General features: G+C 42.1%; 3 protein-coding genes across 3 annotated transcripts in view; all 3 read left to right on the top strand.

Moving 5' to 3' along the window:
* LOC308333172 (receptor-type tyrosine-protein phosphatase alpha-like) overlaps nt 1–10,304 on the top strand; it is a 49,623-nt gene extending 39,319 nt beyond the window's left edge. Inside the window, exons 18-23 of the mRNA XM_080789368.1 lie at nt 1,611–1,687; nt 2,071–2,205; nt 2,733–2,858; nt 3,846–3,997; nt 4,855–4,990; nt 5,505–10,304. Of these exons, the coding sequence (XP_080645494.1) occupies nt 1,611–1,687; nt 2,071–2,205; nt 2,733–2,858; nt 3,846–3,997; nt 4,855–4,990; nt 5,505–5,579 (701 nt within the window). The 3' untranslated portion in view covers nt 5,580–10,304. The remainder of the gene's footprint in view (nt 1–1,610; nt 1,688–2,070; nt 2,206–2,732; nt 2,859–3,845; nt 3,998–4,854; nt 4,991–5,504) is intronic.
* Nucleotides 10,305–11,613: 1,309 nt separating this feature from the next.
* LOC308333161 (uncharacterized protein) lies at nt 11,614–18,160 on the top strand (the record flags this gene model as incomplete). Its single annotated transcript, XM_080789355.1, has 8 exons — nt 11,614–11,626; nt 11,875–11,940; nt 12,404–12,495; nt 12,852–13,004; nt 15,811–15,954; nt 16,239–17,276; nt 17,475–17,560; nt 17,821–18,160. The coding sequence occupies 6 exons, from the start codon at nt 11,614–11,616 to the stop codon at nt 16,260–16,262; spliced, it is 492 nt and encodes a 163-aa protein (XP_080645481.1). The 3' UTR covers nt 16,263–17,276; nt 17,475–17,560; nt 17,821–18,160.
* A 1,391-nt stretch (nt 18,161–19,551) lies between these two features.
* nop56 (NOP56 ribonucleoprotein homolog) lies at nt 19,552–27,293 on the top strand. The gene is made up of 12 exons (XM_080784638.1): nt 19,552–19,641; nt 20,501–20,590; nt 21,312–21,426; nt 21,912–22,076; nt 22,695–22,893; nt 23,439–23,626; nt 23,887–24,038; nt 24,796–24,896; nt 25,250–25,398; nt 25,616–25,737; nt 25,991–26,113; nt 26,349–27,293. The coding sequence occupies exons 1-12, from the start codon at nt 19,639–19,641 to the stop codon at nt 26,565–26,567; spliced, it is 1,626 nt and encodes a 541-aa protein (XP_080640764.1). The 5' UTR covers nt 19,552–19,638; the 3' UTR covers nt 26,568–27,293.
* The last annotated feature ends 503 nt before the right edge of the window (nt 27,294–27,796 follow it).

The raw sequence follows: 27,796 nt of genomic DNA, 5'->3' as shown, positions 1-27,796 counted from the left end.
GTTCCTCTGATCCTTGATTTCTTCGTCCACGTTTCTCAGGCTCTCTCTGGTCTCGGCTCTCATGTCCACCACGGTGGTTCCTAGCCTATCCACCATGCCTCTCAACTTCTCCAGTTCAGTCAAGATGTCGCGTTGTAAGAGGGCAGCTGGTTCTACATTGTTGCCTCTCTCGTTGACCGACCCCACCTCTCCCTGAGCTCCGACCTCAGAGAGACACAACAGCAGAACAAGCAAAGCTCCAGCAGCCTTCATTCTGGAACAGAGTGACTGAAGATACGGTGTGGTGCCGTCGTCTTTTATACTCTCCCTCCTCGTAGACTAGCATTGGATACGTCATTGTACCCAATGGAAAGTTGATCTACAAGCTGGACACTGAATAAAGTCAAGGACGGGCTGAGAACTCCAACATGTGGTTCGTGATTAGACGCAATGCAAGGCCGTACTGGCTGTGAAAAAAAGCGTCTGTGAAGATGTTTTAATTAATCAGCTGTTGTTTTTCTGCGGTGATGTGAGGGCACTGAGTTTAGAGTGTGAGATGTTCAGGTAATGGAAAGTATCAATAAAAAATAGATATTCTTATAAACCACATGCACATTTTCTCAGTCTAAAGGTGTCCATGTCAAGTCAGCATGTACAGTATTACTTCCACTGATCTAAGAACATAGGAGTGTAACTGTAAAAGGTGCATCTTGTTTAAGTTCTTTATTTTTCCTCTTAATGTTACAGCCAAACTATACCAGGCTTTTCAAAGCGTGTGTGCACGTGTGTGGGTGTGTGCGTGTGTGCGCACAAACTACACACACACTTTTAGATCCAGTTTTAAATTTGTATTTAGTATATTGGGTTTGCTTATCCGCGTTATTACACGCACACACGCTTAGTGTAGCTTGGCCATATGTTGTCGAAGTAAAGGGACCCTCAAACTCTTAACTTTAATCTTCACAACAACCAGCCTCTCTTTCTCTCTCGCCGACTCTGACTTCCAAACCTATTTTGCAAGGTCATAAGCCAAAACGTCAAGATTTGTCCAAAAACGTTAAAATGTAAGCTCACAGTAGTCAAACTTCAAGCTGATCTACAAGCTCACAGTTGTCAAATTAGTTGTAGATCAGCTATTTTGACTAGCCTAATTTAGCATGGCAGTAGTCGTATAAAATAGGGCATTTAAATGTTATTGTATTATGAAAGAAAAAATATGAAATATGGAGATTTCCACACGACAGACGATATAGAATATATATAAACGTGCGGTTTGCGTGCTAGTGTGTATGTGTATGTATTTACAAGAGCAGCAGTGGAAAAACTGATGTATCTGTTTTTACCTGAAATTATCTCTTTGATACAGTGTTCAAATATTAACACTTGTCCCTCTGTGTGTGTGTGTGTGTGTGTGTGTGGAGGAGGGGGGGGGGGGGGGGTGGGTTGTACTCCACTGACAGCGGGCACAGTACATATTCGCCGACCTTTTCAGTATATTAAATTATAGCCATCATAGCTTTGTTTTATTTAGTTTTCAAACAAAAGGTAGTCGACAAAGATATTTTTTTCTTTTTTGTTATCGACAAAATTAACACTGCCACACGATTGTCTCTGTGTCCACTCCCCTGTAGATGAGTTCAACAGAGTGATCATTCCTGTCAAACGTGGAGAGGAGAACACTGACTACGTCAACGCCTCCTTCATTGATGTAAGTGTAACACAGCCGTGTATATCGTAGTTTAGTGCAAAGTCACCCCAAGGGGTCTCTGTACATACAACAAATCATACAACACAAAACTTGATAAGCAGATACCGGTAATACTATTACACAGTGTAAATGTGCCTGCACGTATCAATCAATATGCGGCAGTGCACAACTGCAAATATATATATATACAAATAACAAAAACACAGTCGGCTTCTCTAACATTTGGAGGCAGAGCATTTCCAACAGTGTTTTCATTGGCATTGTGACTGTGAGGCAACCAGCACCGTGCACAGCGTATCTCCTGTCAGTCATTTGCTTTCTGTTCTCGCCTCCTCTCCCTCCCTAAACTGCCCGCTGACGTCTCTCTCTCATCCCCGTGGCAGGGTTACCGTCAGAAGGACTCGTACATGGCCAGCCAGGGTCCCCTGCAGCACACCATAGAAGACTTCTGGAGAATGATCTGGGAGTGGAGAAGCTGCTCCATAGTCATGCTCACTGAGTTGGAGGAAAGGGGACAGGTACGTGAAGGATAGTCTCACTGAGTTGGAGGAAAGGGGACAGGTACGTGAAGGATAGTCTCGCCTAGCCAGACAATCGCAAATCTCCGGCATCTACCGATAAGTCTGGGAAATCAAAAATGTTGTTGTCATTCTGTCATTATGCAGAGTTATTAAAATTGTAGTACAATGGAAACGAGCCCCCTGGGGCTTTTTGGGTTATCCTTTTAGCATAATCTTTGACTGTACTAACTACTGTTAACAAACCTGCTTGTAGTCAATCAAATTACGCATTCTTCTTTTCAAAGTTACGGTAAGGTTTGCACGTTAGATGGCAACACCATAGATATACAAGTTACTATTTAGGCATTTAGCAGACGCTCTGAATCCAGAGCGATTTACAGGTACTAAGGCCGCAACCTAGAATGTTAGTTTTGATGCTGTGGCACAGGTTTGTTTTTGTATTGTAAAATCTAAATCCGGTCTTTTCTCTTTCTCTCTCTGCATGGATTTTTCCATCACTGTGTTGTTGTTGTTTGGTGCTGCAGGAGAAGTGTGGCCAGTACTGGCCCAGTGATGGAGTTATGGTTTACGGGGACATTTCCATCGAGCTCAAGAGAGAAGAGGAAAGCGAGAGCTACACGGTGCGAGACCTCCTAGTCACCAACAACCGGGTAAGTGTTACTGACACGCTTGTTTTTACCGTGCAATGACAATCAAATACACATCACGTTAAAATGGCTTTACAACACGATCACTGGATCGGTTCGCGGTCGAGTGTACAGCGGCTGGGATGAGGATGAGCATCTCCAAATCTGAGGCCATGGTTCTCAGCAGGAAGACGACAGTTTGTGCACTCCGGGTAGGGAAGGAGACTTTGCCCCAGGTGAAGGAGTTTAAACTTGTATCTCGGGGTGTTATTCACGAGTGAGGGGAGGACGGAGCAGGAGATCAGCCCTGGAATGGGAGCAACAGGAGCGGTATTGCAGTCGATGTACCACACTGTTGTGACACTTTGTCTTGTGACTACATTCCATTCTGTCATGGTTATACAGCCAGGGCTTATTGTCTAAGCCTTTTTGTGCCTCCCTTGAGACCATTACCATTTACTTTCTCTGGGAGAACCGTATTGCACATTACGGTCATTACACACATCCGGGACTGGAACAAATAATGAAAATTATATTGTTTTATATTTCACATAAAACTATTTGGTGATGCCTCATTCATGCAGTGTAATTATTTTACTCTCTTTGAAAAACCTGCCTCTTTTTGGGTTAAAAATTACGTTTGCTTTATTGCCATCCAATATTCGCGTTCTGTGTGGATGTCTCATGAAATAAGAGGCCGTTTTAAATAATTTCATGAAATAAATGCTCTCGACTGTAAGGGTATTTAGGGTGTAACCTCTCTCTTCAATGCATGGTGCTTGCAAACATTAAGAACTGCAAAAAAGGAATTGTGTGTTCACCTTTTATTGATTAATCTCTCTTGGGTACGAAGGTCAGAAGCCTGCATGTGAATTTCCACGAAATCATGACTTGACTGTCTATAATCACACATTAGCATATCGGGTCTTGCTTTTTTAAACTCAGAATTATTCTCACTCTCACATTGAGGTTTGTTCCTTCCTAATCTCTTCCCATGGTGCATTTGTCCAGGAGAACAAGGCGCGGCAGGTGCGTCAGTTCCATTTCCACGGCTGGCCAGAGGTGGGCATTCCTGCCGACGGCAAAGGCATGATCAACATCATCGCCGCCGTGCAGAAGCAACAGCAGCAGTCTGGCAACCACCCCATCACTGTACACTGCAGGTAACACCCCATCACTGTACACTGCAGGTAACACCCCATCACTGTACACTGCAGGTAACACCCCATCACTGTACACTGCAGGTAACACCCCATCACTGTACACTGCAGGTAACACCCCATCACTGTACACTGCAGGTAACACCCCATCACTGTACACTGCAGGTAACACCCCATCACTGTACACTGCAGGTAACACCCCATCACTGTACACTGCAGGTAACACCCCATCACTGTACACTGCAGGTAAACACAGTCTGGCAACCACCCCATCACTGTACACTGTCTGCAGGTAAACACTTCAACCACCCCATCACTGTACACTGCAGGTACACACTTCAACCACCCCATCACTGTACACTGCAGGTAAACACTTCAGTTCAACCACCCCATCACTGTACACTGCAGGTAAACACTTCAACCACCCCATCACTGTACACTGCAGGTAAACACTTCAACCACCCCATCACTGTACACTGCAGGTACACACTTCAGTTCAACCACCCCCTCACTGTACACTGCAGGTACACACTTCAACCACCCCATCACTGTACACTGCAGGTAAACACTTCAACCACCCCATCACTGTACACTGCAGGTACACACTTCAACCACCCCATCACTGTACACTGCAGGTACACACTTCAACCACCCCATCACTGTACACTGCAGGTACACACTTTGGGTCATAGAATGAACATTAAATGCATTAATTTCATTTGATCATCATAACTTTGCATTTAGACCAATTAGAAAACTAAAGTTGTCCTTTAATGCATTTATGTTTGCCCACGGACGTTGAGTCTGTGAGAATATGGATAACAGGAGGTTTGTGTGTGTGCGTGTGTGTGTGTTTACAGTGCGGGAGCGGGGCGAACGGGGACATTCTGTGCTCTGAGTACAGTCCTGGAGAGGGTAAAGGCAGAGGGCATCCTGGACGTGTTCCAGACGGTGAAAAGCCTCAGACTGCAGAGACCCCACATGGTGCAGACACTGGTGAGGACTCTATATACCTGTGCTACTCAGTGGTGTAAATTTAGTACAATTTTGAGGTATTTGTACTTTACTTGAGTATTTCTAATTGCCAATATTCTTTTACTTCTACTCCAATACATCTCGGATCCAAATATTGTGTTACTAGTTACTTTTTTTGATTATTACAAAAATTTAAAAATTATTAAAAAATTATGTACAAAACATACATGAACCACTTCGGCCCTATATGCATTTCGGCAATTTGAAAATAGCCGATCTACAAGCTCACAATGCATCGCGATGCGACGCTTTGTCAGCTTTTAGATCTGCTATTTTGAAAAGATTTTCATACATTTGAAAACTTGAAATGGGACATTCTGCACAATTAGTACTTTTACTTTTGGTACGTTGTATATAAGAAAAGCCCCAAAAAACACGACAAGAAAGAAATGTCAGTTATCGGTTCTAAGTGTTGGTGTTGGTATATTGACCACCATGGTGTCTCTCTCTGCCATTTCCCTCCCCCCCACCCTAGGAGCAGTACGAGTTCTGCTACAAAGTGGTCCAGGAGTATATCGATGCCTTTTCCGATTACGCAAACTTCAAGTAGGGACCCCCCGGCCACCGGGTCACGCTACTACTACTAAAACACACTACTCAACCAACATACTCATGATGCACACAACTGCATATTCCCACTGGGATGGATAATATGAAAGTGGTTACAAGCTGGATGTGTGGATGAGCTGCCCAGCAGGAAAAGGGAACAGGAATCTGGGACAGACGGTGGAACAACGGCACCAAGTGCGGTCGGACAGAGAAAATAACTGAGATGCCTTCTTGAATATTTTGTAATATGTGTGTTAATACAGCCCTTTTTCCCTCCCTCGTTTGGTATCCCCTGCCCCTGTATATATACTTACGGTGTTGCATTTTTCTTTTTGTTTTTTGTTTTGTTTTTTTAGACACAAATTTGAGTTTGGCTGCATTTTAGGGTGGCATTTGTAATGTATTTTATTGCTATCTACAGTATATATATATATATAATATAAATATATATGAATATAAATCTAATGCTTTAGAGGCTATTGTCAAAGGTCCAGAGTTGAGGGAAAGGTATTAGGGGCTATTTTGTGGTGGGTTTATTTTATTTTATTATTAGTTTTGTTACTATTTAGTGATGGAGACTTAGAAAAACTATATATGGACTTTACATCATCCTCCCGCTGTAGCAAAACCCAGGAGTCGCTCACTTAAGCCTGATTTGTACTTGGTGTCGTGCAACATATCCGATCTACAAGCCCACGCTATGTTGCATCTCTGTGCGTTGTGAGCTTGTAGATCGGCTACTTTTTGTGGCACTCGCCACCAACAGGTATATTTTTTTAACCTTTTTATTTGCATTTTTTACTTGTTTATTTAATATTCTTTTAAACATAGGAGTCACCTGCCCTCTGTGAACACTTAGTCTGAGCCCTGTAGAGAGTTGTGACCCCGCAGAGGGTGAGCCATCAGTATCACTGTGATTGATGTAGCCTATAGTGGTTCTCAAAGTAGGGTCAGGGTTCCTTGAGGGCGTTCTAAACCCTAAAAGATCTGTAACTCTGTTATGGGGGTCCTTGAGAACCACTGACTTAGTCTCTGACCCCACAGGATGACACCGCCGCCCGCTCCCCCCCAAGAGCCATTTGGTTCTCAGGGCGCCAACAAGGGAACTATGAACACAGTGACACCCAGCCAGCTTCCAGAGGTGATGCTGTGTGTTCTCTATGAACACAGCGACACCCAGCCAGCTTCCAGAGGTGATGCTGTGTGTTCTCTATGAACACAGCGACACCCAGCCAGCTTCCAGAGGTGATGCTGTGTGTTCTCTTCTCACGTCACATCTTCACCTTTTTCCCCTTTAGTGCCAAAGCCCTTTAACTCTGGAAGCCAATCTGAGACGTACAGTGAAAGCTAACGCTTACGTTATGGTTCATTGGGCGCCGGTGACGTGTGCCGAAAATAGCCCATCTACAAGCTTACGGTGTGATGCGGTGTGAGCTTGTAGGTTTGCCGTTTATCTACAAGCTTGCGTGCCCCAAAATAGCCTATTCCTACAGTACGAGCGCACAACAAGCTTTGTAGATGGGCTATTTTTAGTGTAGGTGAAACAAGCTGCCTGTTTCTGTTAATTCCCACAGTTTGCCATACATTATTCAGCATACCAGTATATTTCCTTTTCTGTTTACGGACATTAAATACAACAGTATTCCTTTTTTTATGGGTTGCTAGAGAATTGGCATGTTAATACTGCTCTCACACCACAACACTGTATTGTCAACATTTTTACAACTTTATTCTTTTTTTTTATCACGATCGTCACTGATACAGAAGAATGTTTATTTTTTATTGCTGTTATACATATTCCTCCGAAAATGGATTCGTTGTTACTTTCATTTGTGGAGCTGCGCCACAAAATGTTTGCAGTGACTTTTGTATTAATAGCTGTCCAACTGACAACACTCAGGCTTGAAATCAGTTACGACACCGTTTCCAGCCTGTGATGGTAATGAAAGATTAAGATTACGTTAACGTTACGACACCGTTTCCCGCCTGTGATGGTAATGAAAGATTAGGATTACGTTAACGTTACGACACCGTTTCCCGCCTGTGATGGTAATGAAAGATTAGGATTACGCTAACGTTACGACACCGTTTCCCGCCTGTGATGGTAATGAAAGAGTAAGATTACGTTAATGTCACTTCCGGATTTGCGGTCGCTGCCGTTTGAACTCGGTCACCTCAGGAAACGACTGATGCCAGAAATGTCCTCGATTTGCCAAATTACATTTGAATTCATGTCCAGTTGACCAAAGTTCAAAGGCTTGATCAGCCCTGAAATACAAGTTAATGTCCACATAGTTTATTAGAAAAATCCTATTTTGGTTTGACACGCCTGTTCATACTCTCACTGTAGTGGCAATTAATTTATTTATAAAGATCAGCTTAATGAATTAAATTATGTTTATTTCCCATCATTAAAAAAAACCTAAAGATGTATTTTAATTGGAAAAAAATCCACTAATTCTAAAATCAGGCTTACTGTTGTCAAAGGAAGGAGCACAATCAATGTTAATTTATGATGCACGCACTAGTGATCAAAGGTCTTGAATGTTCAGAATGGTTTGATAGCATTATTTGCACCAAAAAAAAACAAATGTCCTTGAAGTGATAGAACCAAATGATAGAAGAGATCAGACAGTGAGACAGTGAGAAATAATCGCTCAGTTATTTCACATCTCTTCCTAATCGATTTGTTAAATTGACACTGAGGATTTTGCTGTGTGACCGATGTTTCACTTAAATGGTCAATTAAATTGTCAGCAATCGCTGCGTTGCCATTGTCATTTCAGGTCGACTCATTCCAAAGCATCACAAGTGCCCATAGGTTTTTGTGAGTTTGTTGTACTTTTTATTTCTTCATTAATTTGATTACACTTGGGGCAGATAGAGGAGAGGTTGGTGGTGTTTGAAGGCCTTGATATACTTTGTTGTGTGCCGTGTCGTGCAACGGAAAAAGCCGATTGACAAGCTCACGTGCTTGCAGATAGGCTTTTTTCCCCCTCTGTGCGACACCAGCGTGCAGCTAAGTATACTGTAAATCGGCTTGAGGGTCATACTTGTTCCAACAGTCGTGGGGGATTAATAACGGTTTGGTTTAAATGACTTATTGCTTTTGCAAAGGTGATTGCCTCGCTTGACTGCAATTCCAAGAGAAATGTGACACTGCTAACTTGGAGAAGTGTCATTTGCTCTTAAGAGGTTAAAGCAGCAAAGTGCCTCACTGGTGGGTTTTCAAAAATATAGTCATTTTATTATTTCCTTCACTTAACATGGTTGATGTAATTACTTAATGTTCCATGCATTGCTCCTGCTCATATTTGTTTTCCCAACCATTTAATGTAGAGCTATTCCACACCGTCGGGCCGCTCAAGTGGGCCAAAGGCAAGGAGTGGACCCATTCCATTAACATTCCCTCTCATCGCATCAAGCGCATCTTTTCTACATAATAGTTCCACTCGGTTTCACATTCATGGCGGGTTCACTTCCCCTTGCACTTCCGTTCTGTCTGAATATCACGGCTTCCTTCATTCCTCTCGGTTTCACTTCAAATCAGACGGGTGACTTAAGTTATACGTTATGAGTCCTTACCATAGACTGTAAAAAAGAAAAATTGGTCCTCACATGACATTTTTGCCCCACAGTTGCATTATATTTACTCCTCACAAAGGGAAGCTATGTTCACCTGAGCCCCGGTTTGAAACCCATTGAGTTTTTATTTAATTTTTTTATTGTTTCATAAAGCATAAGGTGAGCATTGAATGTCCCTGTGATCGAGACATCTTTTCCACAGGCAGAAATGAGAAGTCTGTTTCTCCTGGTGAATCAATCCCAGTTTTCTTTCCGACACTATATTCCTACACACAATCTTATTTTCTATCAATTACACACCCCATGAAGCCTTGAATATGTTTTTGTTTTTTTTTGCATTGATGAGCCAATAATTTGATGACCGTTCCTCTCTTTTTTTTTCCTCCGGCTGAAAGATATCAAACTGAAATCATAGGCTTAGGAAGATATCGAAATCAAATCATAGGCTTAGGAAGATATCAAAATCAAATCATAGGCTTGGGAATGCGACAAAAATGAAATAATCTCCATGAATTAAATGCTTCATGGGGCGTGTAATTAATAGAAAATAAGTATTTTTGAACTACTCCTTTAAGTCTAATCTATCCTCTGTGTCGCAGCCGAGAAGCTGTAGGTCGTGTGACAGAGCATAAATTAGGGTTTATATACAGTACCTTACCTCCCATTGCTTTGTCCTCACCCCCCTCCCCACCTCTTGTGTATTTTGCCCTTGGACCAGGTTTGAAATGGTCTGCACTCCCCACTTCCTATTGTACATAATGTAATGTTATTTATATTTCATTCCTTTTCTGCTGCCTTGCTTCTTATTCTTATTTTCTTCTCTCTGACTCTTGTCTCTCTCTGTCTCTCTCTCTCTCTTGTCTCTCTCTGTCTCTCTCTCTTTCTTTCTCTTTTTTGAACTGTATCGGGACCAGTCTGAAATGTATTAAGAGGTTTTTGCTTTTGGCCATTTTAATTTGGTTAATATTGTCTTAATCCTGTTTTTAATTTGCATCCGTTTTTGTTTCTAGTGTTTTTTTTGTTATTCAACATTTGAAAATATGTGTATATAATTATATATATAATAAAATTATATATAATTATATAATGCCAAATGGCCTTTCTAAGCAAGATACTGTTCAAACTTAATAAAGTGCTTGAGATTTTATCATTTCTATCTCCTCGTTCCAAATGAAATGCAGAATCCAAGTTACTTGTATATCACGGGTGCCATCCATGTCATCTGTTGGTGACAAAAATGTTAGGAAGGGACTAGTGGACAAGAGGTCCAGTATAAGTCATTACTCATTTTACAATTACCGGTAGTTGCATGCAAGTGTAAAAGCAATCATTTTAGTCGCCTAAATCATAGCTTTAGTCGACTAAAACTAGACGAAACAGTTTTATTCCAAAGACTATGACTCAACTAAAATAGAAATGTGCTGCCAAAAACAACACTGTATTAGATATAGCACTGCAGTAGACTTTAGTGTTAAGTGATAATACCTGTAACAGCCCACACACGCACACGCATACATACAGAATATTAAAACACGGGCATTAAATGATCAATTATGGAAGCTACAGTATATAGACCTATAATTAGTAGGCCTAGGATTGATTGATTGATTGTTTGACTGCGAAGAGGATAAAACCAGAAAAAGACTTCAATACTCATATATATATATATATATAAACATTTAAAGATACACACACACACACACACACACACAATTGAGTTTTATGTTCAGCGGCTTAGGCTAAAAAAATATCTAATTAATATCAGATATACAACAAGCAACTTCAAAACTGCACACTAAAGCCATAGGCTACTAGATGTTAAAATGACCCTAGAACTCTATGTGCTGCTATTAAATGTGTCTCTAAAGGCATTTGATTTAACTGCCACATACGGTAGTCTAGTAGTCAGTATAGTGTAGCCTACTGGTAGCTATACTGTATGCTGTGCACAGTGTGCGGAAGTAGGCACTTACTCCACACGACCACACCACTCATGTGTGAAGAAGAGCAGGTCCAACTTCCTGGACTGCATGCTCTCAAATGATTAATGAAGTGAATGATGAGACTCACACTAAAAAGCCTCAATGTTAAACTTCCTGCAATTAATCGCTCAAACATTTAATCATAATTGAGACTGAGCTGTAATATGTTACAATTAATGAGCATGGCAAGTTGGCAACTGCCATTGGTGTAGTGTTTAAGTATGGCCTGGCCTATGCTCTGCTGTGTTTAAGTCTGGCCTGGCCTACTCTTCAAAACTGCAGCATCTTGGAGCATATTCATCTCTCAAGCCATGCAGACAACTATTGTTGCCTCCTAAAGGTCTTTTCTCAGGAAGCTGTAACATACATCTGTTTTATCTTTACAGCAAGCGAGTAGATCATTTGATTAATACAGATTACAACATCCATTTTATTTTCAGCTGAACTTCAGGGCTTGAATTTCTCACCATGCGACCACAAGGTGAGAACGGAAGTCCCCCCCACTTCACAGGACATCCGCTTTATTTTCTGCAGCATTTCTGCATTTCCAAAGTACAGGCCGTACAGCGGAACCATTGAAGATTGTGTGACAGTGAGCCAGCAGTCTGTCTGGAGAGACATACTTAACCCCAGATGGTAGAATGTGCACGAGTTTAATCTTCTTTAAATGTCATTTTTACATTTTGTTCTAGGCCAAGGTAAGGTATCCTATAAAGTTCAATGGCTGAGACTGGCTGCCTTCGAGTCTGGCCACGCAGGAGGCTGCCCTGGAAAACTTCAACGCCATCTCTGAAGGTGAGTTTTCTTTAATTGAGCCAGCCGTGCTCATTGATGTAATGATGTCACTAGAAGTAGAATCTATCCCATGAATGACTCTGCTGACAGCATCCTATATCATCCTTGAACAACATGAGGTGACCAGTTATATTCAAAGGAGTAGTTCACCCCCAAAACATTACAAGTTTGTTTTCTATCGATTCCTCCCCCCATGAAACCTTGAATTCATGGATATGTATTTGTTTATGTTTGGTTAGGTTGTCCTGATGGTCCTCTAAGGTAAATAGCTTTAGCTGAACAACAGAAGTCATGTGTTTTTTTCCCCACAGGACCAACGATGATAAACCTATTTTTAAGGACCACTATGCTGAATGAGAACCTTGAGAATAAGCTGAGGTCCTGTAAAATAGCTATAGCTGAACAAACGAAGGCACCTGAAAGTGTATGTTTACGTTTCAAACGTTCTTTTCCCGCCACATAGTCTTCTTACAGGGTAACTGCAGTGATCAGCTAGGCCTGCAGATACTGTTGGCCTTCAGGGAGCTGGAGGATATGGGCTTTTCTCTTCCTCAGGTATAAATCTATAGTCTCCTCCATTCTCATTGCTTGACGATGACGGGTTGTATTGGGTCGGGTATGGGACATGAATGTTTTAAGGATCAATGATGATAATCCTCTTCTTAGGCACCATATGCTGACAAAGATCAGCGAGAGTTGTGTTGGGCTGATGGTCCTCTTAAGTAAATAGCTGTAGCTTTTTTATGTGTTGAATTTAATAAAATAAAGTCTCCGGCTCTCCGCTGGTCATCAAATTATTTCCTTGAATGCAACAAAAACAAAAAAAGAATCCATGAATTCAAGGCTTCATGGGGTGTAATTGTAATTGATAGGGGTGAACTACTCCTTTATGGACATTTTTCTCCTACAAGTTGTTCCAGGAGACCAACCTGCCAAAGGCTGGTAAGACGATAGCCATGCTGGGTGTCACAGATCTGTCAAAAATGGAGCAGCTCTTCAGGAAGATTTGGGTCGGGTGTGTCCATCCAGACTGTTGGTTGGGGTGGTGTCAGAGATCCTTAGAGGTGAGGAATTTGCAGTCTGAGACTGAGATGTGGTTAGAGGGCTCTGTATACTTTGCTTCCTTCGGGATTAATAAAGTATATGGTATCTATCTCTACTTTGACTTTTCTCACAGGACCAATGATGATAAACCTATTCTTAGGGACCACTATGCTGACCAAGTACCTGTATCAGTAGATCAGAGGTCCTGTAAATAGCTGATTGATTGATTGATTGAAATCTTTATTAACAGTTTGCAGAATTACAGTACATTTCAAGCACAAACTCAATACAAAGACTGTTAACTGTGAGTGGACGACCCAATTAAGCCTTACACTTGTTTACAACAGGGTCCACATTGTTCAATTCATCAAAACATTTAGAGACAAACAAATAGACACTTCTATGTAGTTAAAGAACAGAACAGGAATTCATCATATAGGAAGCGAAAAGGGAAAAAAAGTATATATACAGTGAGGGGAACAGGGGGATAAAGGAAAAGAAAACGAAAGACAGAGTGTAGGGCGCCTGCACACAACACCATGCGTTGATGCCATGTGTGCATATGTGCAGGCACCCAACACCACGTCCATACAAAAACATAGTACAATCCATAGTACAAAGACAGAGTGTAGGGCGCCTGCACACAACACCATGCGTTGATGCCATGTGTGCATATGTGCAGGCACCCAACACCACGTCCATACAAAAACATAGTACAATCCAGATACAAATTCAGCTTTTACAGAGGCCAGTTTCGAATTGCAGCCATCCGTAGGTGCCCTTTGAGAGCAGTTTTGAAGGAGCCAAGGGATTCACATGTCTTAATGACTGTTGGTAGGGCGTTCCACATTTTGGTCGCATAGGAGCGAAAAGAATTTAGTCCCTTGTTTGTGCCGAATCTGGGTTGTACATGGTTTGTTGCACTCCCTCTGGTGTTGTGGGTGTGGACTTCGTTTACATTAAGGAAGTATTTAGACAGGTACATGGGTATCTTGGTGGTGTATCTAATCTTGTGGACCAGACCCATTGCAAGATGCTGTACTCTGTCGTCGACCCTAAGCCATCCCAGCCTGTCAAAGTGGGCAGGGGTGAGGTGGGTTCGGGGGGTGAGGCCAAGTAGGAGCCTGACCAGTTTGTTTTGGGAGGTCTGGAGCCTTGTTTTAAGGGCCTTTGAGGTGCTGTGGTACCAGGAGGTGGATGCATAGTCAAAGAAACCTTGTACAAGGGCTCCTGTTAAGGTCTTCAAGGTGTTTTTGTCGACCAGTGAGGAGATCCTGTAGAGGAATCTTGTTCTTTGATTGACTTTTTTGATTACGTTGGTGGCCATCTTATCACCGGAAAGATTGGCCTCCAGGATGGAACCTAGGTAGGTAATTTGATCCTTCCGTGTGATAATATCATCACCAACTCTAACCAAGAAGCCATCTGCCTTTTTGAGATTACTATTTGATCCGAAGAGAATGGATTCAGTTTTTCCCAGGTGTAAGGATAGTTTGTTATCGGCGAGCCAGGTGCAGATTCTACCGAGTTCAGAGCTGAGGGTCTTTTCAACCTGCAGTTTGTTCCTGTCCGAGACCAGCAGTGCTGAGTCGTCTGCGAACAGGAACAAGTTGCAGTCACAAGCTGAAGTCATGTCGTTTACATATATTAGGAACAGTAAAGGCCCTAGTATGCTTCCTTGTGGGACGCCACAGCTCACTGGGAGGGGGGGGGACAGTGTTCCGTTCACTTCCACCATCTGTTCTCTCCCCTCCAGGTAGGATTGCATCCAGCTCACTGATGTGCTATCAAAACCAATAGCTTTAAGCTTGTTAACCAGTATGGAGTGGTTCACGGTGTCAAAAGCCTTTTGGAGGTCCAGCATGACCATGCCGCAGTATTTTCCAGCATCCACCTCGTGTTTGATGTGGTCGCTCAAATAGAGAAGGCATGTGTCAGTGGAGTGGGATGTTCTGAAACCAGATTGGAACTCGTACAACAATTTATTAGTGGCAAGATACTTTTCAACCTGTTCATAGACTATTTTTTCCATCACTTTCGAGATGGAGCTTAGAATAGAAATAGGGCGGTAGTTGCCGGGTTCTAATTTGCTCCCTTTTTTGTACAGGGGGGTTACTTTGGCCAGTTTAAAATCTCTGGGGACCTGTCCTTGTTTGATGGAGAGGTTAACTATGTGGGTGATGACTGGAGCTATGGAAATGGCTGAGTCTCTATAGCTGAACAACAGAATTGGGCCACTGTCTGTATACTTAAAGTATATCTATCTCTACTTTGACTTTTCTACAGGACCAATGACGATAAACCTATTCTTAGGGACCACTATGCTGACCACTATATATATCAGCTGTAGATCAGAGGTCCTGTAAAAAGCTATAGCTGAACAAAAGAAGGCGTGTGAAAGTGTATGATTATGTTTTCGGCAATCAATTCGGTGATCAGATAGGCCTACAGGTATGATTCTTCAATGAAACATTGAGCAATTTACAATTACGTACAATTATATCATTGCAAATGTGAAGCATTCTAGAAAGTTGCATAGAAGTTATGACACCAAAAGTGTTACCTATACCAACTGGCGCAAGAACCTTTTTTATAATCAATCATATAATATTTGTAGATACTATTTGATGGACATTGGACAACTAGATAAAGTGCCCCTCGGGGCACAGGTCTCCACCAGGGCAGGTTTAGGTTGTGGCCTCCTGGTGGTGCTATAATAGGCTATAATATGAAAAGGGTGCCATTTCTCTTTTTACGCCTTGGATGGCAATTGGATGATTTGATGCATTTTGTTCCAAACGTGTTTTGCTAAAATTGTTGTTCCAGGAGACCAACCTGCCAAAGGCTGGTAAGACGATAGCCATGCTGGGTGTCACAGATCTGCCAAAATTGGAGCAGCTCTTCAGGAAGATTTGGGTCGGGTGTGTCCATCCAGACTGTTGGTTGGAGTGGTGTCAGAGATCCTTAGAGGTGAGGAATTTGCAGTCTGAGACTGAGATGTGGTTAGAGGGCCACTGTCTGTATACTTTGCTTCCTTCGGGATTAATAAAGTATACGGTATCTATCTCTACTTTTACTTTTCTCACAGGACCAATGATGATATACCTATTCTTAGGGACCACTATGCTGACCAAGTACCTGTATCAGTAGATCAGAGGTCCTGTAAATAGCTATAGCTGAACAACAGAAGTCACGTGAAGGTATATGTTTATGCTTTCAGCAAGTGATTGCATTTCCCCCACTGATTCTCTCAGGGCCCGTTTCATCATGAAGGGTAAAAAGAAATACAGCCTGGAGCTACAGGAGTACCTCCACTCCAAGATGAGCCAGTACAGTTGGCGTCCAATTGGAGACGTGGTTAGTCTCCTCTCCACCTTCTGTACTACTGTCTACTTGGAATTAGGGACCATTATGCTGAAGAATAGTTTTACTGAGGTCCTCTAAAATAGTTCTTGTTATGTTTGTTTGTTGAGTGGTGCAACCACTCCTACAACCAGCAATGTCCGTGTACACCTATGTATGTGGTCATGTATGTGGTCATGAGCACGATTATGACTATAGGGTACCAGTAGGGGGCGCCAGAAACAGAGAGTGCTGCAATGTTGCCTGCTAATGAGAGAGAGAGTGTGTGATTTCTTTTCAACGTATTGAATTTAAGAAAAGAAAGTCTCCGGCTCTCCGCAGGTCATCAAATTATTGCCTTGAATGCAACAAAAGCTAAAAATATCTCCATGAATTCAAGGCTTCATGGGGTGTGTATTTGATACAAAATAAGTCATGTTTTTGGGTGAACTACTGAACTACTACCCCTTGAGGATATTTTTCTTCTTCTAAAAGTTGTTCCAGGAGACCAACCTGCCAAAGACTGGCTAGACGATAGTCATGCTGGGTGTCACAGATCTGGAGCAGGAAGAGTTGGGTGTGTCCATCCAGACTGTTGGGGTGGTGTCAGAGATCCTTAGAGGCGAGGAATTTGCAGTCTGAGACTGAGACGTGGTTAGAGGGCCACTGTATGTATACTTTGTTTCCTTCGGGATTAATAATGTATATATCTATCTCTACTTTGCACATTACTTTTCCCACAGGACCGATGATGTTAAAGCTATATTCTTAGGGACCACTATGCTGAATAAGCCAGTAGATGAGCTGAGGTCATGTAAATAGCTATAGCTGAACAAAATAAGGCACGTGAAAGTGTATGATTTTGTTTTTGGCAAATTATCATTTTTTCAAACCTTTTCCTTGTCCTAGACTTCTTACAGGTTAACTTCAGTGATCAGCTAGGCCTACAGGTAAGATTCTTCAATGAAACATTGAGCAATTTACAAAATACATTATCATTGCAAATGTGAAGCATTCTAGAAAGTTGCATATAAATGATGACACCAAAAGGGTTACTTACCAGAAGCTTTTTTATAATCATATTTGTAGAAACTATTTGATGGACAATTATGACATAATTCCTCATTCCTCACTCTCTTCCAAAATAGGTGTTACGTGTTGTTTGAGCATGTGACAACAGGGACAGTAGGGTACACGGTTGGCCATGGAGGATATGGTCTTTTCTCTTCCTCAGGTATAAATCTATAGTCTCCTCCATTCTCATTGCTTGATGATGACGTGTTGGGTCGGGACCAATAATGATAAACCTCTTCTTAGGGACCACTAACTATGCTGACAAAGAAACACGGGTTGTGTTGTGGTGTCCTGATGGTCCTCTAAAGTAAATAGCTTTAGCCGTTTAGCTGAACAACAGAAGTCACGTGAAGGTGTATAGGCCTATATTATTATGCTTTCGGCAAGTGATTGCATTTTCCCCCCTACTGATTCTCTCAGGGCCTGTGTCATCATGAATGGTGAAAAGAAAGACAGCCTGGAGCTACAGGAGTACCTCCACTCCAAGATGAGCCAGTAGGCTACAGGTGGCGCCCAATTGGAGACATGTCTCCTCTCCCCTCTCTCTGAGGAGGCGCGTCTGAAGCCTGTCCTGGACAGGGTCTCCAGACGTAATAACATATCCTGGCTAAACAAACGTCATATATATCCTAGAGATATAGACGACTTATGTTAAATAGATGCTAATGGTTAAAATAACATCACAGATGGACCACAGAACATCTGAGCACATCACTATTCTTTAGTTTCTCTCTGTCAGATTTGTCTGGTTTCCAGGCTTTTTTTCACCTGTCAATAATGAATGGATTAAAAATAATTTTGAATTATGGTTGAAATGTATGAATAAATAAATAAATAACATAATGAAGCTTTCACAAGTGTGTGCTAGCTGGAGGATTGATTATTAGTCATTTTGTTAATCCACTGCTACGTGTCAGGCTACTGTTGTTGTTGGGTGGTATGTTCAAAACCATTCCTCATAGCGGCTACAGCATTGTTTTACCAGTGCCTTAATTCTTACTACCGTACTTACTATGTACTTTTACTCCACTACAATTATTTGAAAACTTTAGTTACTATTTACTTTGTAGATTTGGATTATAATAGCCAATCTACAAGCGGATCTGCTCATTTCAAATGCTTTTAAATTTTTATGCATTTGAAAACTTGAAATGGGACATATATTCTGCACAATGAGTATAGCCTACTTTTACTTTTGGTACTTTAAGTACATTTTGTAGCCAATACTTTTTGTACTACTACTTTTACTCAAGTACATTTTTAATTACGGACCTTTACTTGTTCTATATTGCAGTATTGGTACTTTTAAGTAAAACATCAGACCTGTTGAAGTGAGTGGTTCTGTACTGTACTGTACTGTACTGTACTGTACTGTACTGTACTGTACTGTACTGTACTGTACTGTACTGTACTGTACTGTAGGCTACTGTACTGTACTGTACTGTACTGTACTGTACTGTACTGTAGCCTACAAGCCCTCCTCCCTGGTCTGTGTGTGTCTGTGTGTTAGGCTGTGCAACAACAATAATTTCCCTGAAGAATGAAACATTGGAAAAATAAAAATGCTGTCTGTCTGTCCGCCGCCGAACCAAGGAAATATTCAACCGGGTCGTCACACACCTACCTCAGCCTACCCACACAAGACCGGTCTGTCAGAACCAGACGAGGGTCCAGTACTTAGAATTGAATCGAATTGAATTGAATGTTAATTTTCAGGATTCCAATTAAAAAATAGCAAAAGTTGCCGATCTACAATCTCAAAACGCGTCGCATGTGTATGTGCGGCCTCTTTCCTTTTCACCAGACTTAGTGGTGAACAAACCACCGCTATTTTCGTGCTTGGAGCCTTGGACACAGGGACACACGGAGACAGAGGGACCCAGGGACCCACATACATAGCTGTCTATAGGAGTGGTGTGGTTGCACCACTCAAAAATGTCAGTACTTTTTTCCACCATGCACTGCACTTGGTTTGAGACGTCTGAGAACCGCCGCTTTATATTACTACAGAGGAGTTGAAACTGACCGAGAGACTTGACGTTGTACGGCCAGTAGGTGACGCTGTTGCATGGAACTTGGGTCGAGTCTCGCGGTGACAGCGCGAGGCATCGCGGGACTTGGTGTCACGTGACAAAGCGTGTAAAAGGTTATCGTCAGTCTTTTCTCAGCGAAACTGCAGCGGAGTGGACGCACGAGCTGAGAGCTGCTGCTGCGTGGCGCAGCAAGAATTCGATCACCATGGTAAGATTACATTACAGCGCTCATATAGGCATCCAGAATCCAAATGTAACTCATTTGAACTATAATATTACTTGAAATAGCATTTAAAGAATATCCTCACGTGAATTAATAATCCGAAATAGCAGTCATAGATAGAGGAGTTTTAGGTAGGTTTTTCACATGGAAGGCCTGACCATCCTGATGTTAGCTTTAGCTCGCATTTAGCCGCCCTAACATCAACTCAGTGCTGACGTAGTACATTCTGTGTCTGGATTATTACTAATTTGATTATTAACATGGGAACTATACTTTTGCGTTGACGAGAAGGCTATATAATGATATAAAAGTCCTGGATTGGGCATGCATGAAAGTGAGCTGTTAGCATTTAGCTACGGACGCAGCCAGCGCACACACGTGGTTTCCTCAAGAGGGCAACGTGGTTCACAAACAACTTTTTACATCAACGGACAAACTACAAACTTTTTAATTTAACTTATAATGACTTGTGAATCTGCGTGTATACATTTGCACATGAATTATGCGAAGTTGGCAAAATTGTTCCCACGTGTTGTCTGGCCACCTGGTACAAGAATCATAAAGATTGTAAAACGGATCTTGTTTTTTAATACTTGTAGAAACAATTATTTCAAACTTGTGCCTCCATTACGATTCACAAAACTATTTCATACAAATGAATATATCGATATTGGCCAGGCTCAATGATGTAATGATGTCAAATATAATCTGTCAATCCCCTGAATGACTGTGCTGATAGCATCCTATATTCTGAACATCATGAGCTAACCTTGACACATTTAAAGAGTAAAGAATTTAAATTATTTCAGCTATTTTATCATTGTGTGTTTTCTTTCCCCCGCAGGTGGTGCTAAACGTCTTGTTTGAACATGCTGCAGGGTATGCACTGTTCGCTGTTAAGGAAGTGGAGGAGATAGGCATGCTTCTCCCTCAGGTATGTCACGTGGCTATAGTCCATTACAATGCTTTGACTTGACGTAGAAGTGGTTTAATCTTATGGACATGAACCTTTCTCTGCAAGTAAAATGTTTAATTCATGATTCTGCTAAAAGGGTGAAGTGATTTTGTGTGGCAGTGTTTGGGTATAATCTTTCCAGATTCTTACCTAATTTTGAAGTCTTTCTTCACTATTCTAAAAGGGGGAGATTTAAAACGCGTGTTATAAATCATTGGCCATGCTCATGATGTAATGATGTCAATATAATCTGTCAATCCCCTGAATGACTGTGCTGACAACATCCATTATATCTGAACATCATGAGCTGACCTGGACATGTAGTATAAAGACATTGATTTGAATTTTCAGTTTTAAGACTGTTGCCTTTCTATTAACAAGTAGTTAATTTATTTAGCGGACTATATAAGCAAGTTATTGGTTTGAAACTTTGTGTTCTGTTTATTTTCAGTTAATGGAGGGTATGTGTGTGGCATCATCATAGCCAGAAGTTATATGGGAATGCCTAGTCTCACTGAATTACAAAACATCTTCATGGCATTAAACATCGTTTAACTCTCTTTGCCACTCACTTTATGCATGCGCATACCCTCTATTGCCTAGCACACTGACAAATTGGTCCATTTAAACATAATTTATAAGATGAAGCTACATTTTATTTGGCTTTATAACTGACCTTGGGTGACATTATTTTCTCTAGGTGGAGGAAAGTGTTCTGAGTATCGGGAAGTTCAACGGCATGGTGAGCCTGGCGGCATTCTTCCCGTTCAAGTCTGCCCAGGCTGCCCTGGAGAACATCAATGCCATTTCTGAAGGTACGTTTTCCTGAAGCGAGCAGCCCAGCCATGCTCTGTCTGATGTAATGATGTCAAATATAATCTGTCAATCCCCTGAATGACTGTGCTGACAGCATCCTATATTCTGAACATCATGAGCTGACCTGGACGTATAACTCATTAAGACCAGAAAAGTAATTGGAGTAGCCATCAATTTGAAAATGGAAGATATTCAAGCTCGGTACACGTGCCGCACTAGTGTGTGGCCATTTTTCCGACATGTAAATCTTTAACTAATATCTTTGGTTCTGGGGCGTCCTTGCAAACATATTTTGAGATGGGAGTCTGCGGCCAAATGCATGTAATTTTTGGACTCCTTATTACTAATTCTAGCAACAGTGACAGAACTTGGACGTTGCAGAATTGGCCTCAGGTCTTGATGGGTTATGGACTTTTTAAAAATTACTTCACCTCAGCCAATCACATTGATTATAATAAACACTATTGTCGTCCCGTCCATGCAGGCGTGGTTCATGCTGACCTGAAGTTGTTCCTGGAGACCAACCTGCCAACGACCATCAAGAAGAAGGCCATGCTGGGTGTCGGCGATGCCAAGATTGGAGCAGCTCTTCAGGAGGAGTTGGGTCTCTCCATTCAGACGGGTGGGGTGGTGAACGAGATCCTTAGAGGTGAGGAGATGCTGACATAAATGACGGGATGTGGGCTTTTCATAAGGCCGTTTTTAAATCTGTTAACCTATTTAGTAAAAAAGGGAGCCTTAGGGCCGATTCATACTCTTATTTTAGAGCCGAATAAAAGTCGGTAGTGCCTAAAATGTGGGTTCGGGGGGGTGTAGTGCCGAAATGATTTCGGCACTACAGCGCGAAACGGCAGTAAAATAGGAGTGTGAATTGGCCCTTAAAGTACAGAATGAAAGCAAACATGCCAAGACTTTAATATATTGATGTTAATTGTGTTTAGTTAGTGCATTATTTAGTCCTCACATAAGTGATTTCATGGACAAAGTTTGGTTGGCTAAACATGTAGATTAATAACATGCCACTAACGAAGTATGTTCCTTTATACACACTGCATGGCTGAAGCGGTAAACTTATCAGCATTGTGTGACCGGTTACGTGCCCGTAGTGATTTGAAATGGCCGGGGCTGTTGTGATGTGATCATTTGACCCTGACACCTCCTGATGGTTCATACTGAAAGTCTGAACAGCCAGCGTGAAGTGAACACACTGGTCCCTGCCTTTGTATCATGTGACTAACTATGCTCTGTCTGTTGGTCTTCTCCTCAGGAGTGCGTCTGCACTTTAACTCCCTCGTGAAGGGGCTGCCGGGCGATGCTGCCTCCAAGGCCCAGTTGGGTCTGGGCCACAGCTACTCGAGAGCCAAGGTCAAGTTTAACGTCAACAGAGCTGACAACATGATCATCCAATCCATCGCTCTGTTGGACCAGCTGGATAAGGACATCAACACCTTTGCCATGCGTGTCCGGTAAGGGGCTGGGCATCCACAAGACCCAATGGGGTTGAACTTTACGTTCTCAAAAGTTTAACTGGTATTTAATGGGTTTTGTTATGGCTGTACATCCATTCCACCAATGGGATGTTGCAGTGCTGTGATTGCACATGTAGTGTGCATTAGCTGGCCTTAAAATTGAACAAATCAGCTGTTGTCTGGCAGGGCTGCACCATTATGACAGACGGGTTTTTTTTTAAACTTAAACCTACGTGGTCTGGATGTCCTGCAACTCCATGGTAGTGCAGCCATGACATTAAATTAAAACAGTTTAGAGCCATGTTAAAAGTGATGTGAAGCCCTTTTTAAGCCCATCATGGACTGTTGAGTGTCCTTGGTGACTAACACAGGGGGTAGATTGAGCTCTCCCATAAACCTGTGGTGATGGCACAAATCCACACTGCGGATCCTGTCGGGAGAGACAATCCACACTTGATTGTTTTACAGAATGTCTAGCTATATGCCAATGTATTGCCAGATTATGTCCCTAATTTGCTACCCTCTTCACCCCTTTACTCCAGTGAATGGTACGGTTACCACTTCCCAGAGCTGATCAAGATCGTAACGGACAACTCTATGTACTGCCGCATGGCCCGGCTGATTAGCAACAGGAAGGAGTTATCGGAGGCGAGCCTGCCGGCGCTGGAGGAGGTGGTGATGGATGCCGCCAAGGCCCAGGCCATCCTGGATGCTTCCCGCAGCTCCATGGGTGAGCAACGGTTACATTAAAATGTTTAAGCCATGTGATCTGAAGCCCCTTTTATGCACATCATGGACTGATAAGCGTCCTTGGTGTCTAACACAGGGGGGTAGATTATGCTCTCTCATAAACCTGTGGTGATGGCACAAAACCACACTGCGGATCCTGTCGGGAGTGACAGCCCACACTTACTGGCAAGATGCATTATTTATAACTCAAAGGTTTTCAGTGTTTATAATCAAGACATGATCCCCACCCCTTTCCTCCAGGTATGGATATTTCCCCAATTGACCTGATCAACATAGAACGGTTCTCTGTACGTGTGGTGTCTCTGGCTGAGTACCGCCTGGAGCTACAGCAGTACCTCCGCTCAAAGATGAGCCAGGTGGCGCCCAACCTGGCGGCCCTAATCGGTGACGTGGTTAGTACAAGTCTATTGTGGCTATAGTCTCCATTACAATGCGTTGACGTAGAAGTGGGTTAATGATATGGACATTAATTCATGATTCTGCTAAAGGGGTGAAGTGATTTTGTGTGGCAGTGTTCAGGTATAATCTTTCCTGATTCTTACCTAATTTTGAAGTCTTTCTTCACTATTCTAAAATCATAGGCCATGCTCATGATGTAATGATGTCAATATAATCTGTCAATCCCCTGAATGACTGTGCTGACAGCATCCATTATATCTGAACATCATGAGCTGACCTGGACATGTATAAAGACAGATTTGAATTTTCAGTTTTAAGACTGTTGCCATTCTATTAACAAGTGGTTAATTTATTTAGCAGACTATTAAAAAAACTTTGTGTGTAGGAAAAAATATCTATCCTATATAAGCAAGTTATTGGTTCGAAAGTTTGGGTTCTGTTTATTTTCGGTTAATGGAGGGTATGTGCGTGGCATCATACCCAGAAGTTGTGTGGGAACGCCTAGTCTCACTGAATTACAAAAAACACTTCATGGCATTGACAGAACATGCATCCAAATAAAACATTGTTTAACTCACTTTGCCACTCACTTTATGCACGCACGTACCCTTTATTGGTTAGTACAAGTCTATTGTAGTTTGTACAGTCTGAAAGTGGGTCCTTTTGAAATGGCTTTAGCTGAACAGGAGGCTTTCACAAACCTTGATGCTTTCACAAACTGATTTTAAACCCTCTTTATTTGCCCCACAGGTAGGAGCTCGCCTGATCTCCCATGCTGGCAGCCTGACGAATCTGGCCAAATACCCGGCCTCCACTGTGCAGATCCTGGGAGCAGAAAAGGCCCTGTTCAGGTACTGGGGCACCCCCTCCCTGCTGGGGCATATGGTGGCTACAGTGATGGCAGGGCTGGGCCGGCGCAGAGCAGGGTGACTGGAGCAGGCCCACTTTGTAAAGCCTCCTCTGGAGTGATCCCTCTCACATACACCCCTCCCTTAGTCTGAGCAGCCACTTAACAGCACTGAGGTAGAGAGACTTAAAAAAAAAAAAAAAAACTTCTTTTTTTTTAAGCTTGCAGTTTGTAGTCAGATTCTTTGAGCAATGAGTCTTAAAAAGCCACTGCTTTTATATATTTTTATTGGCAACTCCAGGTGTATAGTACATTTTGTGTTAATTGTTTGAAAGACAAAGTGACATTTCCCCACAGAGCTCTGAAGACTAAAGGCAACACTCCCAAATACGGCCTCATCTTCCACTCCACCTTCATCGGCCGTGCTGCTGCCAAGAACAAGGGCCGCATCTCGAGATACCTGGCAAATAAGTGCACCATCGCCTCGCGGATAGACTGTTTCTCTGGTAAGCGGCAGCTATCAATCTGTAGCCAGTGTCCATCATTGGCCATTTAACCTTGTGGCATGATTTGCAATGATGTTCAATATTTTTCGTCAACAGTATTCATCCTTCGGGTTGATGGTGACAAGTTATTTGACTGAGCAAAGCCAATTTGTTCTGCAGAGTGACTGTCTTCTGCTCGTTCTGTGCAGTCAGCTGATTGTTGCATTTATTTTGACAGAGATCCCCTCAAGTGTGTTTGGGGACAAACTGCGTGACCAGGTCGAGGAGCGGTTGTCTTTCTATGAGACGGGTGAAGTTCCACGCAAAAACGTTGACGTCATGAAGGATGCTATGAAAGAGGTGCGTTCAGTTGTATGTATTGTGGTTGTGTTTTGGTTAATGAGGCTACTTTGTGGGGTTGGTTTTGTGCAGACTTTTCTTACGGTTACCATTGGTTTTTTTAATGTTTACTTTGCTGTGAGTGATGACAAACACTTGCCCGACTTGTTTGTGGGGGCAAACTGATTTAATGAGCCTGACGCAGCACAATACAGTGCACACTGGCATTCTTTGGTTATTATGAGTGTAACGGGGTCTCTCTCTTCATCAACAGGCTAGCGACGTCACAGCAGAGATTAAGCGAAAGCTGGAAAAGAAAGAAAAGAAACGCAAGAAGCGTGAGCAGAAGTCAAAAGAACTTGAGGAAGGAGGTGCCGAAACGAACGGCCAAGCAGAGGTTTGTTTAATGCTTTGGCAATATTGGACTACATGCATGTCGCTAAGATATGACTACTCTATGGTCATTTTCTCAGTGTACAACATGCTAGATCATGCTGACTCCGAACCATTGGCCGGTCCCATCCAGTGGACTGGACCACTGAAGTGATTCAGACATCAACTATTCATAGCAGGACTTGGTGTTCAATCGATGATGAAATGTGTTCCCTAACGCTCTTATTTACTGTGGCCAGGATGTGGTTGAGAACGGGGGCACGGAATCCAAGAAGAAAAAGGAGGAGGCGGAGGAGGCCCCTGCTCAGGAGAATGGAGGAGACGAGACCCCGGCCAAGAAAAAGAAGAAGCGAAAGGCGGACGACATGGCGGCTGAGCCAGCAGAGGAGGTCCCAGATACCCCGGTGTCTGAGAAGAAGAAAAAGAAGAAGAAGAAAAAGGACAGTGATGACGAATAGAGAATTCGGAGAGAGACTGAAACCTGAGCTACTGTACAGTTTTGTTTTTATATATATTACGTGCTTTAAAGGGGGAATACCACAATTTTCAACATTGACCTATGTCTTTTAATATACGGTACCTATATCTAGAATTTGGGGTCATGTGATCAGTGACATCACAAAGATGCTCTTTGCAAGCCAAAGAGTAAATCTTTGTCATATAGAACACTTTAATTACAGATGTGACTACATTTTATGTCATTAATACTTTATATTAATGACATATTCAATGTTGAAAATGACTGGTATGCCCTAAGTTACAATTCATCAGTTATGTTCGTTCTGACTGACGTGTCAATGCAACAATGGAAATTACAGTAATGATGGTTGGCACATTTGAAATCTGATCAAATAACTTTACCATTGTCAACCAGTAGGTGTCGTCATATTTCCACCTTACACCACTTAAGGTGTACTTATATTTGCACTGTATTGATATACTCTGCAATACTGATGACCTGTTGGTTAAAATAAGGACCGGATTGTTTAACTGGATGCCATGTGAATACTTTTTGTTTTTTAAAGAAACCTCAATGCACTTTATGCTGAAGTGTTCAGCCCTGTGCCTTGATGTCTTCTTCTCCCCTTAGTCATGTAAATAAATGCCAGTATGTAGTACTCAAATTTACTTTTCATTTTCAATGTAATTATCTGTAAACTTGATTAAAAGTAAGGCTTTTGGAACATGATTGTTTACTTGTAAACATCTTTATACTGTGATATATCTGACTTAAACTATATCTGTATAGGGTGGGGTTGTCATGGCTCCTCTTGATGTGAGTTTTTGAACATTAATAAAACAAGTTTATTCAGACAACAATGTAGGGGGAATGGTTGGGTATAATAACCCTCAATGTCACTGGGAGGCTAACGTGCTGAAAGTTTAATTCAATAGCTTACATTAATTTAATGTGGGCGGAAATTGCGGAATTTCTTCATTTTTTTCAAATGATGAAAAACGGCGCGCTATAGTATGCCGTACGATATGGGCTATAGCCCATGGTCCAAAATCATGAGAAACGAGGATAACTTTTTTTTTCAAAATTTCAAAAAACATGGGCTATAACCCATCGTTTTTGTCAAATTGCGGAAATTGCGGATTTTTTCCCCCATAGGACGATATAAGAGAGGGAGAGACAGAGAGAGAGAGCTGAAAGATGTAAGCAGTGTTTAAATAGGAGTGGAAA

This window comes from Protomyctophum bolini, assembly GCF_963924005.1.
Source record: "Protomyctophum bolini genome assembly, chromosome: 2".
Lineage (NCBI taxonomy): Eukaryota > Metazoa > Chordata > Actinopteri > Myctophiformes > Myctophidae > Protomyctophum > Protomyctophum bolini.
This window is presented reverse-complemented; position numbering and strand designations above follow the sequence as displayed.